This window comes from Bos taurus, chromosome 7 (assembly GCF_002263795.3).
Source record: "Bos taurus isolate L1 Dominette 01449 registration number 42190680 breed Hereford chromosome 7, ARS-UCD2.0, whole genome shotgun sequence".
NCBI lineage: Eukaryota > Metazoa > Chordata > Mammalia > Artiodactyla > Bovidae > Bos > Bos taurus.
This window is the reverse complement of record NC_037334.1, coordinates 109,634,938-109,648,523: the sequence shown is the minus strand read 5'-3', so window position 1 is coordinate 109,648,523 and position 13,586 is coordinate 109,634,938. Positions and strand designations below refer to the sequence as shown.

Here is a 13,586-nt window from a genome sequence, read left to right as displayed (position 1 = left end):
CAAGAGAGTTCCAGAAAAACATCTATTTCTGCTTTATTGACTATGCCAAAGCCTTTGACTGTGTGGATCACAATAAACTGTGGAAAATTCTGGAAATACGAGACCACCTGACCTGCCTCTTGAGAAACCTATATGCAGGTCAGGAAGTAACAGTTAGAACTGGATATGGAACAACAGACTGGTTCCAAATAGGAAAAGGAGTACATCAAGGTGGTATATTGTCACCTTGCTTATTTAACTTATATGCAGAGTACATCATGAGAAATGCTGGGCTGGAAGAAACACAAGCTGGAATCAAGATTGCTGGGAGAAATATCAATAACCTCAGATATGCAGATGACACCACCCTTATGGCAGAAAGTGAAGAGGAACTAAAAAGCCTCTTGATGAAAGTGAAAGTGGAGAGTGAAAAAGTTGGCTTAAAGCTCAACATTCAGAAAACGAAGATCATGGCATCTGGTCCCATCACTTCATGGGAAACAGATGGGGAAACAGTGTCAGACTTTATTTTGGGGGGCTTCAAAATCACTGCAGATGGTGACTGCAGCCATGAAATTAAAAGACACTTACTCCTTGGAAGGAAAGTTATGACCAACCTAGATAGCATATTCAAAAGCAGAGACATTACTTTGCCAACAAAGGTCCGTCTAGTCAAGGCTATGGTTTTTCCTGTGGTCATGTATGGATGTGAGAGTTGGACTGTGAAGAAAGCTGAGCACTGAAGAATTGATGCTTTTGGACTGTGGTGTTGGAGAAGACTCTTGAGAGTCCCTTGGACTGCAAGGAGATCCAACCAGTCCATTCTAAAGGAGATCAGCCCTGGGTGTTCTTTGAAATGACTGATGCTAAAGCTGAAACTCCAGTACTTTGGCCACCTCATGCGAAGAGTTGACTCATTGGAAAAGACTCTGATGCTGGGAGGGATTCGGGGCAGGAGGAGAAGGGGACAACAGGGGATGAGATGGCTGGATGGCATCACCAACTCGATGGACATGAGTTTGAGTAAAGTCCGGGTGTTGGTGATGGGCAGGGAGGTCTGGCGTGCTGCAATCCATGGGGTCACAGACAGTCGGACACGACTGAGCAACTGAACTGAACTGAACTGAATTTCCTTTAGGATTGACTGGTTGGATCTCCTTGCTGTCCAAGGGACTCTTAAGATTCTTCTCTAACACCACAGTTCAAAAGCATCAATTTTTCTGCCCTCTGCCTTCTTTACGGTCCTGTTCTTACATCTGTACATGACTACTGGAAAAACCATAGCTTTAACTCCATGGATCTTTGCCAGCAAAGTGATGTCTTTGCTTTTTAATACACTGTCTTGGTTTGTTATAGTTGTTCTTCCAGAAGCAAGCGTCTTTTAATTTCATGGCTGCAGTCACCATCTGCAGTGATTTTGGGGCCCAAGAAAATAAAGTCTGACATTCTTTCCCCTTCTATATGCCATTAAGTGATGGGACTGGAGGCCATTGATCTTCATTTTTTGAATGGTGAGTTTTAAGCCAGCTTTTTCACTCTCTTCTTTCACCTGCATCAAGAGGCCCTTTATGTCCTCTTTGCTTTCTGCCATTAGAGTGGTATCATCTACATACCTGAGGTTATTGATATTTCTCTTGCAATCTTGATTCTAGCTGTGAGTTATCCAGCCCAGCACTTTGCATGATGTACTCTGCATAGAAGTTAAACAGGCAGGGTGACAACATACAGCCTTGATGTGCTCCTTTCTCTATTTTGAACCAGTCCATTGTTCCATGTCCAGTTCTAACTATTGTTTCTTGTTCTGCATTCACATTTCTCAGAAGACAGGTGAGGTGGTATGGTATTCTCATAACTTTAAGCGTTTTGCATAGTTTGTTGTGATCCACACAGTCAGGCTCTTTAGTGTATTCAATAAAGTGGAAGTAGTTTTTTAATTCCCTTGCTATTTCTCTGATATAATGGATGTTGGCAATTTGCTCTCTGATTCCTCTACCTTTTCTAAATCCAGCTTGTGCATCTGGAAGTTCTTGGTTCTTATACTGTTAAATCCTGGCTTGAAGGATTTTGAGCATTACCCTGCTAGCGTGTGAGATGAATGCAATTGTGCAGTAGTTTGAGCATTCTTTGGCGTCGCCTTTCTTTGGGATTGGAATGAAAACTGACCTTTTCCAGTCCTGTGGCCACTGCTGAGCTTTCCAAAATTGCTGGCAGGTTGAGTGCAGCACTTTCACAGCATCATCTTTTAGGATCTGAAATAGCTCAATTGGAAATCCATCACTTCCACTAGCTTTGTTCGTAGTGATGCTTCCTAAGGCCCACTTGACCTCACATGCCAGGGTGTCTGACTCTAGGTGAGTGACCACATTCATTGTAGTTTTTCAGGTCATTAAGGCCTTTTTTTTTTTTTTTTGTATTGTTCTTTTGTGTATTCTCTGGAGAAGGAAATGGCAAACCACTCCAGTATTCTTGCCTGGAAAATCCCATGGACAGAGGAGGCTGGTGGGCTAAGGTCCATGTAGTCACAAAGAGTTGGGCACGACTGAGTGATTAACACTTTAACACTTTTCTGTATTCTTGTCCCCTCTTCTTAATCTCTTCTGCTTCTGTTAGGTCTTTGTCATTTTCTTCCTTTATTGTATTCATTTTTACATGAAATGCTCCCTTGGTGTCTACAATTTCCTTGAAGAGATCGCTAGTCTTTCCCATTCTATTGTTCCCCTCTATTCCCTTGCACTGTTTACTTAAGACTTTAGGTCTCCTTGCTGTTCTTTGGAACTCAACATTCAGTTGGGTGTATCATTCCCTTTCACTTCTCTTCTTTTCTCAGCTGTTTGTAAGGCCTCCTCTGACAGCCACTTTTCCTTCTTTTATTTCTTTCTCTTTGGGATGGTTTTGGTCACCACCGCCTATGCAGTGTTACCAACCTCCGTTCATAGTTCTTCAGACACTGTGTACCAGATCTAATCCCTTGAGTCTATTTTTCACCTGTGCTGTGTAATCATAAGGGATTTGACTTAGGTCATGCCACTAGGTCGAGTGGTTTTCCCCTAGTTTCTTAGTTGAAGCCTGCATTTTGCAATAAGGAGTTCATGATCTGAGCCGCAGTCAGCTCCCTGTCTTGTTTTTACTGACTGTGGAGAGCTTCTCCATCTTCAGCTGCAAAGAATATAATCAATCTGATTTTGCTATGGACCATCTGGTGATGTCCATGTGTAGAGTCCTCTCTTGTGTTGTTGGAAGAGGGTGTTTGCTATGTTCTTTTGGCAAAACTCTGTTAACCTTTGCCCTGTTTCATTTGTACTCCAAGGCCAAACTTGCCTGTTACTCTAGGTATTTCTTGACTTCCTACTTTACATTCAATCCCCTGTGATGAAAAGGACCTTTTTTTTGGTGATAGTTCTAGAAGGTCTTACAGGTCTTCATAAAACCAGTCAATCTCAGCTTCTTTGGCAATAGTGGTTGGGGCATAGTCTTGGATTACTGTAGGGGCTTCCCTGGTGGCTCAAATTGTAAAGAATATGCCTGAAATGCAGGAGACCTGGGCTCAATCCCTGGGTCAGAAATATCCCTTGGAGAAGGACAAACTGAGTTCATTCTATTGTTTTTGAGACTGCACCGAAGTACTGCATTTTGGACTCTTTTGTTGACCATGTGGGATGATTTAACTGATTAATGGCCTATGAATCAAGGCAGTATGTAGCTCTAGGCAGAGATAATTTTATATTTACATCATAATCAGCTCTTTGAAATTTGAATAACAATAACACTAAATGTATAATTTCCTGAAACTGTTAGAATATATGTACACTTATGGTTAATGAATTCTTATGATTTCCCAGTTGTATGTGTGTGTGTGTGTGTGCGCGCACACGCACTTACTCAGTCGTGTCCGACTCTTTGTGGCCCCATGAATTATAGCCCGCCAAGTTTCTCTGTCCATGGGATTCTCCAGGCAAAAATACCAGAGTGGGTGCTCCAGGGGATCTTCCTAACCCAGGGATTGAACCCAGGTCTCCCACATTGCAGGCGGATTCTTTACCATCTGAGTCACCAGGGAAGCCCTCCTAGTTGTATAATTATTTCAAATCTTGACAGTCTTCCATTTAATGTGAAATACAAATTTATTTTGAGAAATTGCACCTTTTATAAAAAATACTGAGCTTTCAGAGTAGTTAGAAAGACCATTTTTTAATTCTCTCTTTTGAGAATAAAACTCTCTCTTGAAATTCACCTGTTGGAATCAGTTGTAAAAAGGTTAAAAATCAAAACGTATTGTGAGATCTTGGGGACACTCTGAAACCGGTGCCTTCAATTGCTTGCTATGCAGGATCTATAAAGTGATCATTTGTAATAGTTTTTACTCTCAGTTTTGTCAGAGCACTACTGTGAACTCAGCATCTGTCCCAGTGTGGCCCTTTTCTGTAAGCATTTACCAATGGCAAAGAGCAGTAGTCTTTATTGAAAATAAATGTATCTAGTCGTCCACAGCAGTCACTTCTCCCGGCCTATTACCTTTTTCATTAAAGGATTATTTCGTATTATTTTAAACTAAAGTCTTTGTTTTGTTCATAAAATTTCCAGGTTGGATTTAGCCTTGGCTTTGTTGGTTCTTGGGGAGGCTGCCAGATTAAACATGGCTTGTTTGAAAGCGTTCATGGACCTAATGAGAGATTTTCTGTTAAGCATTATGTCTGTTCAAAACCAGGTAAGAGTATACTGTTAATGAAGGTGCACAAAAAGACCTAAATTGAAACAAATTTTACTTCTGATCCTATTTTAATTGTACATTATATTAGGACTTATAATGATCATGAAAGAAAGTGAAAATGTTAGTTCCTTAGCCATGTTTGACCCTTTGGGACCCATAGACTGTGGCCCGCCAGGCTCCTCTGTCCATAGGATTCTCCAGGCAAGAACACTGGAGTGGGTAGCCATTCCTTTCTCCAGGGATCTTTCCAACCTGGCATCAGATGCAGGTCTCCTGCATTGCAGGCAGATTTTTTACTGTCTGAGCCACCAGGGAAGCACCTATAATGAGCCTGATTTTGTAATAATAATTTTAGTTCAATGTGAAATTAAAGCATGTTTTCTATACATCCCAGTATAAATATATAGATAGAGACACAGAGATAGTATATTATAGTCACATGCACACATGCATGCACACAGGAGGAACTTTAAATTTTATTAGCAAACATGGGATCAGATAGTCATGGTTTAGTTTCCTAGTTATAAAAATTGGTCATTACATATCATTAAGATTTATTAATACATTTTAGTGAGGATGAGGTAACTGTTTCTCTGTTGTTGAACTTTGAGCTTATTTCTAATTCAGTTAATTGCATTATTCACAGTTCAGTTCAGTTGCTTGGTCGTGTCCAACTCTTTGCGACCCCGTGGACTGCAGCATGCCAGGCTTTCCTGTCCATCACCAACAACAATTCACAGTTATTTACAAATAATATTGAACTGATGTTCTCATACAAAAGAAATCTTTACGTGCATTTATGAATATTTCTTTAGAATAGATTTGTTACCAAATGATAGACTCTATACTTTCTTTTAATACTCTTACAACAGCTGCTCAAATTCCTCTCCAGAAGATATAACTTTCTTGCTTTCCTATGAAAAAATATATAAAAGTGTACATACAAATTGAGCTATATACAAAACAGATTCTTTTACAATACGAAATGGAGAATAGTATCTCATTGGATTAATTGACAATCCATTGAAATTGGATTGTTGTACGAAATTGAAATGTTGTACTTTATATACTTTTTAGCAATTTCTTAGTTTTTGAACCTTGTCTCATGCAATCTACCCATGGAATACTTGCTTTTAAAAAAGAGCACATTTTAGAAATATTAGTTGATTATGGTCTTTTAGCAACTCAATAAAATCTGAAGATATTTCTTATAAGTATGGTATGTAGTTCTCATTATGACAGAGCATACTTTGATTCTCTAATAGCTATTTTCTCATTTTAGGATAAAAGCTGCGAGGTAGATGATTCTTCCTGGGCCCAGAATGTAGTCACCATATACATAAAAATTCTTGCAGAAATCTGCTTATATGCGACCAATTCTGTTTTGAGAAAGACTGCTTTAATTGGTTTCTGTGACTGTAAAAGTTCACAGAAAGATATTTTACTTGTGGACAAATCACAAGAAGAGCCAGAATTGAGGGAAACAAGTATTTCAGGTCTTTTGGAATATTTCTCTTCAGAAACATCAGATTGTTGTAAGTAAATTGTTTTTCAACTTGAGAAATATTTTTAAGATATCTCTATATATATAATAATAAGCTTTTTTATGTACAAAAAGTTAACATTTTGAAGTGGGAAGGTAATTTCAAATTCACTAGAACTTTCTACAAATTTAGGAAGTCTATTTTATGAGGTGGAAACTTTTGGTCAATAATTTTAAAACAGCTGAAATGTACCCTAGAGTCTGTTGATTTATGATTCAAGTTATATTCCTTGGAAACAGGAGATGACCTTAGGAAAACTTGTAAAATGTGTGTAAAGTTTTTTACTCTTGTTCCATTAGGCCTTCTCATCCATCTTCTCCATTTGCATTTACTGTTTCTCTTGTTCTTCCCAGACCCCAGAGCATTTCTCTTTAATCACTCAGATATTATAGTACACTCTTCACATCTCACATTTTATGCTTAAAATGTACCTGATTTGTGTCTCAAGACAGTTTATTTTTCTACTATTGCCTATGCATATTATTAGAATAAGATACTTCTGTTTTTAAAGGGCATGTCAGGGACAATATAATTCAAAAGTGTCCTTTCAGGTTAGCTACAACTCTTCTTTAAGAATATCATGTGGTCTACAGTCTACATGTTATTATAGTCTTTTAGATATATGTCTCTCACTTCCACTAAGTTTTCAGATAATCGAGATTGGAGAATCGTGTCTGAATTATATTCGTATTAACCCAGTATTTACCATGGTATTTAGCACATAGTAGGTGGGCAATCAGAGAAGGCGATGGCACCCCACTCCAGTACTCTTGCCTGGAAAATCCCATGAATGGAGGAGCCTGGTGGGCTGCAGTCCATGGGGTCGTTAAGAGTCGGACACGACTAAGCGACTTCACTTTCACTTTTCACTTTCATGCATTGGAGAAGGAAATGGCAACCCACTCCAGTGTTCCTGCCTGGAGAATCCCAGGGACGGGGGAGCCTGGTGGGCTGCCATCTATGGGGTCGCACAGAGTCGGACACGACTGAAGCGACGCAGCAGCAGCAGCAACAGCAGGTGGGCAATAATGATAGTGAGTTTATTATGTAATTAAATAAATCACTGAATTTCAAAGATAATTGCAAGATAAGGAGGCAAATTCATTGATTTTGAACATATGTGAATATAGTTTTAAACAGTAAGACCTTAGTCACAGATAGTTTCTTTCTCAAGAATTTGCTTGCTATTTTAAAAGTACTTTCAATATAGTTCTGGTTTAAACAGTAGATTGAAACTTACTTTGAAGTGTAATTTATTGACTTTTGCCCACCTTTTAAGAAGATGATGCTTATTTTTTACTAGTGCCATTTTTAAACAGATTTTTAGTTAACAGATAAATTATACTTCTCCCTTGTTTATGGTATTGATCAAGTGAACAGGTATTCACTTCTCTTGCTATTCACATTTTTTGAAATATTTAGAATGGTCAGAAGTCTTCCTATATAGCAGCAGCTCAACAAATGATTTTTAACTTGCCCCTGCATAGATTCATGTAAAACTTTGGGGCCTTCAGTCTTTTCCCAGCTGTGTAGAATTAGTTCTTTCTGTTCCCTCACTGCTCTGTTCAGTGATGGGTCCAGGAGACAGCCTTCCACTGTGTGGGATCTGTGCTCCTGGAAGCTTCTTGGCCTCCCTCTGACCATGACCCCTGCGCTCTGGTAAAACCTCACAGTGATAGGGTTGCGTGTTTCTGTGGATCCTAGAAGTTTTCTTCTTTTTTAGCAATCTGATTTATTTTTCTTCACCAGATTGATGGTTTCAGTGCATTTATTTGTTCATTGTTGGTCTTTCTCTGAAGCTTCTTATCATCTCCCAATGACTTTGATAGCATAGGAATAGAATATGGGTGACTTCTTGGAAGAGATTTCGCTTTTCCGTTTATTGTTTACAGCTTCATATTCCTCATCCCCCTGAGCAACACACCCCAAATCTTCCTAGCTCAAATATTGGTCATGTCCCCTATAATCGTTTCTCTACCGAGAGCAGACCTGTTGAGATTTTTTTTGGCAGTGATTTGTGCTTTTTTTTCTTCTAAGCAGTGCTTATAGAGAACGATCCATGAGCTTGGACTTGCAGAGGTCTAGTCATCCTTGGTCATTGCTTTCTCTTCTTTATAAATCTGAATAACCACGCTTGTTTCTGGTTGGTATGAACTCAAACCAGTGGAAAAGTATGACATCCCAGAAATAGCAGGTTTGGTCCTGTGTGCCTCGGTGACATCGCTGCCTGCATACTTGTACTGTAACGGATAGTCTCCTGAAGGTGTATATCTTAATTGCATCCTGAACAACTGCTGTAGGGATTTCTGAATTTCATTGTTGGAATAATGTACAGTGTGGGTCTATCCATCCGTAGGGTTATGGATCAAAGAGCCTTCTCTACAGATCACACGGAGTCAGCATTTATTCTTAAATGGCGATAAAATAGAGAGAGAGAAGGCAGTTTCTAACAGACTGAGGTCTGAAGGAGATGCCCTGAGGCCATGGGTGACTCTTCTGCTTTCGTTGGTGTTTTTCTTACGCTTATACTTGAACTTAGCATTGAAATAATTAAACAGCATTTTATCAATATTTTCTCAACCCAAGTGGGAGAACAGATGTTTCAAGCTGTGGAAAGCCTTTAAAGATTCTATCAGCAGTAAAGAGGAGCAACATACCAAAGTTGCTTCCTCTGCAGTCAAAAGTCGATACATTTTCTTTGGCATCAAAGTTGTACAAGCCATAAATAATACTGTGGTGTTTGCCTTCTTAACGGTTCTGAGTATTTTGAAATCATCAATACTTCAAGCATCTTTGTGATTTCTTGTGGGGAGTGTTTAAGGTATGTTGATGATGATTGTTTTGCTACAGATGTCTCAAGAGTGTCAGAAAATCCTGTGATTTTCTTCATCTCTATCAGAACCAGAGAATGTACTTCTACTGGACATAAGGTTTAGGTCTCTTCCTTGTGCTCGCACTGAATTTCTGGGCTTCCTGCGTCAGTCAGCATGGTGAAAAGTCATTGCTGTACATGGCTGTTCGTGTGCATAGTCAAATATATCACCAGGGGATAGGGCTTACTATTGTTGTTGATGTGTTTCATTATAACTTGATTCTTTGTAGCATCGCTGATTGATTTTCCCACAGAGGGAAAATGATTCTGTCTGGGTTGTCCTGGTTGCATGATCATCGATAACGATCACCACTTCTATCAGATCACTTAAAATGGGTGCCTCCGGAAGGAATGTCATCTGTGCAGACCTTGTCAGCATGATTGCTGGAGAGGATAGGACTGTCTTTTTGGAAAGTGACACAGAGAACAAGGAGTGCTTCTTTGTTTAATTGAAAATGACTTGATTTTTCTCATAATTTTCCCTTCGAGTAAGTATATTTTTTGTTTAGAGAAAAAAAATCAATTCTGGAGTCATACAGAATTGCATTTTAATTCTGTCACTTGTATCTCAAAATTCTAGGTCAAATTATCTAATCTTTTGATTGGATTTATTGGCTCCATAATTAAGATAAAAATACTATTCTTATCATGAGGCTTTTTGTAAGAAAAAAAACTATGGAAACATACATACTTGGCATAGTAACTCACGGATAGCAAAGGTCCAATGGATATTAATAGGTTTTCAGTTGCTGGTGTAGTTAATGATGTTGGGAAGTCAGTGAGGAAGGGTTTTTTCCTAATGCTTACTCCTTTGTACACTTTCTATCTGGGAATTCTATTTTATTTACTTAAAATATACAAATGACACTGGAAAACATTTAGGAATATTATCAATGGCCCTCTTATGAATGAATCAGGCAGTATTCTTATGGGCCATTTTTGTGTAAAGCCCTTAATATAAAGAGACTCTTCAAATCATGGTTTGGTGAGGACAATGTTATAGGAAACTAATAACTTCCACTAAGGTAACTTCCTGTCGATCTTACCTGGTGCAGGTGCAGAACCTGAAACATTTAGAGGAATGGATGTCTACTTAGCATGTGCCTTTTTTATTCTAGGGTTTTATGTCAGACACACTTATCATAGAGTCAGATATCTATTAATTCTAGACTGAGGTCTCTGGCCAGTGACAGAAGTGCTGAGCTTTCACGATTTGGGTTGAATAGAAATTTCTATGTATGATTGTAAATACCACCTCTGAATTTAACATCTGGTTGAAACTCCAAGTGTCTGACTTGTAGGATTCCCTTCATGGAGGACCATCCTCTACACCTTCTGCTATGGACTGAACTGTGCCCCTCAAGCCTCAAAATTCGTATGCTGAAATCATAACCCACAACGTGAGTGTATTTAGAGATAGGGCCTACAAGGGGGTAACTAAATAAGGTCATGCTGCTGCGGCCCTGATGTGACAGAACCAGTGTCCTTATAAGAAAGACACCAGAGAGCTCACTCTCCGCTGGGTCGGACACAGTGAGAAAGCAAGCCGTCCCAAAGCCAGGAAGAAGGCCCTCACCGTATACACAGTCAGATGGCACCTTGATCTCAGACATCTCAGCCTTCAACACCATGAGAAAATAAACTTCTATTGTTTAGGACCTCCAGTCCGCGGCACTTCGTTATGGCAGCCCAAGCAGACTAATGCACTTCCCCGTGGTGTTCAGCTGTTGGCAAGTTTGAAGGTCATTATTGGAACAAGGGTTTTGCAGCATCTACCTACAAAAGACAGTTTTGAACTGGAAAACGATGAGGGAAGTTGAAAAATGTTAATTTATTTAAACACACAGAAGTTTTGCCTATTGAAATTATGACTTTGAAAAACACTTTGTCCTGATGGGTAACAGAGTAATAATCATAACGGACATTTACGAAGCTCTTACTATGTGTCAGACATTGTTCTGGGCATGCAGCATGCATCACCTAACATATTAATCATTATAAGGAGACTGGATTGTAGATATTCATAGTATCCCCTTTCGATAGATAAGAAAACTGATGCACTAAGTGTTCATTTTTCCAAGGAAATTTAGTGAGTAAACGGCACAGGTGAGACTTCACCTAGGCACTCTGTCTTCAGGACCTGCACTAACAATGACCTCATTGTGCTGTGCTAACTATGCTATTTGACCTTTTGAGTGAAGTGGAAAAAAAGAAAAACAACCCATTTGCATGTTGAAGAATATGAAAAAGATGACTGAGAACTTCTGTCTGACAGTCCTTGTCCTACAGCAATGCTTACAAAAGCATTTTCAGACTTTCTATTGTGTGAGTCCTTATGGCCAAGATAAACTCCTGGACCTTGTTTCAGAAATTTGGATTGAAAATCCTAAAAGTAGAATCCAGGAATAATCTGTATTATTAAACCACTTCTGACACTATATTTTGAGAAAACATAGCCTATGTATTTTGCTGTAAGTTCAGTTCAGTTCAGTCGCTTAGTCATGTCCAACTCTTTGCGACCCCATGGACTGCAGCACGCCAGGCCTCCGTGTCCATCACCAACTCCCAGAGTTTACTTAAACTCATGTCCATTGAGTTGGTGATTCCATCCAACCATCTCATCCTCTGTCATCCCCTTCTCCTCCTGCCCTCAATTTTTCCCAGCATCAGGGTCTTTTCAAATAAGTCAGCTCTTCACTCTAAGTGGCCAAAGTATTGGGGTTTCAGCTTCGACATCAGTCCTTCCAGTGAGCACCCAGGACTGATCTCCTTTAGGATGGACTGGTTGGATCTCCTTGCAGTCTAAGGGACTCTCAAGAGTCTTCTCCAACACCACAGTTCAAAAGCATCAATTCTTTGGCACTCAGCTTTCTTTATGGTCCAACTCTCACATTCATAAATGACTACTGGAAAAACAATAGCCTTGACTAGATGGACTTTGTTGATAAAGTAATGTCTTTACTTTTTAATATGCTGTCTAGGTTGGTCATAACTTTCCTTCCAAGGAGTGTCTTTTAATTTCATTACTGTGGTCACCATCTGCAGTGATTTTGGAGCCCCCCAAAATAAAGTCAGCCACTGTTTCTGTTTCCCCATCTATTTGTCATGATCTTAGTTTTCTGAATGTTGAGTTCTAAGCCAACTTTTTCACTCTCCTCTTTCACTTTCATCAAGAGGCTCTTTAGTTCTTCTTCACTTTCTGCCATAAGGGTGGTGTCATCTGCATATCTGAGGTTATTGTTATTTCTCCTGGCAATCTTAATTCCAGCTTATGCTTCTTCCAGGCCAGCATTTCTCATGATGTACTTTGCATAGAAGTTAAATAAGCAGGGTGACAATATACAGCCTTGACGTACTCCTTTTCCTATTTGGAACCAGTCTGTTGGTCTATGACAAGGTGGTAAAATGTCCTTGTCAGAGGAAAAGGCTTTTCCCACTTGTTACATGCAGCCAGCTAGTCCTTATAGCTTATGCTTTATATAAAACATTACAATGAGGGAAACCCAGCTCTGTGTTACACACTGTTTGAATATAGTGTTAGCGTATATACTATATACACCATCTTCTATGTTTCTACTTTGGTTTTTAGAGTAATAAAAGAATACCTTTTTAACAAGCCTTGATTATCTGAAATCTGTTCTATGAAAGTAAAACTTGAAGATAATCTATCTGGTGAGAGACTGGCAGCAGACCCCGGTTTAGTGTGTCTCATAGAATTACCAGACAATGAGCGACAGAATCAAGACACCACAGAGTAGCAGGCACCTCATCAGTCACGCAGCCCTCATCTGGTGCATGTCTAGACCATTCGCAACAGCGCTTGGCCATCTTCCACTCAGAAGTCAGCTGAGGTTTGAATTCCCTGTCTCCCCAAACAGGTCATTCCACTTTTGAACCCCTGGGAAGATTCTTCCTTATGTTACAGTGAAATCTACCTTTCCATGTTTTCCAAACTTTTGCTTAAATTTTGCTTCCCAGAGGCAACCAAAAATAGTCTGTTCCATTTCTCACACGCAAGTCCTTCAGATATTTGAAGATAATTGCTTTCGTTCTCTTTCTTCACCTCCACTCTCTCATCTAATTGTATGTCTTTGCTTACTGCCAAGTTTCTATGTTAACTTTTTGTAATGAATGAAAAGGGTATTTTAAATATGGTTTATAATTAACATACATTTGCTGGAAGGTGGTAGTGTTGTTAATTTTGTCTGAATTTGTAGTAATGTATCCTAGTTTAAAGTACGAGGTGAAGACACGTAGGTCCCAAGTATTTTTCCATTCAATGTTGTCTCAGAACAGAAAAAAGTGAATATGACATTTTTGCCTTTCATTCTTTTGTTGAGAATTATTTTCTTAAGCTGGTTCTACAGTGATGCTAGTGAATGAAGTACAGGTCACAGTTGTAACATAACCTTGTATGCTGCATTTTGATTCATTTTGACTTAGGGAAAAAACATTAGCACAGAGTAATATTTCCTTTTTAAAA

At 39.2% G+C, this 13,586-nt stretch overlaps 1 protein-coding gene across 15 annotated transcripts in view; it reads left to right on the top strand.

The window, feature by feature from the left end:
- TMEM232 (transmembrane protein 232) overlaps nucleotides 1-13,586 on the top strand; it is a 346,237-nt gene that overhangs the window by 79,785 nt on the left and 252,866 nt on the right. For all 15 annotated transcript variants that reach the window (XR_009495390.1, XR_009495389.1, XR_009495391.1 and 12 more), the window contains 2 exons: nucleotides 4,561-4,684; nucleotides 5,970-6,222. Coding sequence is in view for 12 of the 15 variants with exons in the window: in XM_059888844.1 (XP_059744827.1) it covers nucleotides 4,561-4,684; nucleotides 5,970-6,222 (377 nt within the window). In the remaining 3 variants the exon portion in view is untranslated. The remainder of the gene's footprint in view (nucleotides 1-4,560; nucleotides 4,685-5,969; nucleotides 6,223-13,586) is intronic.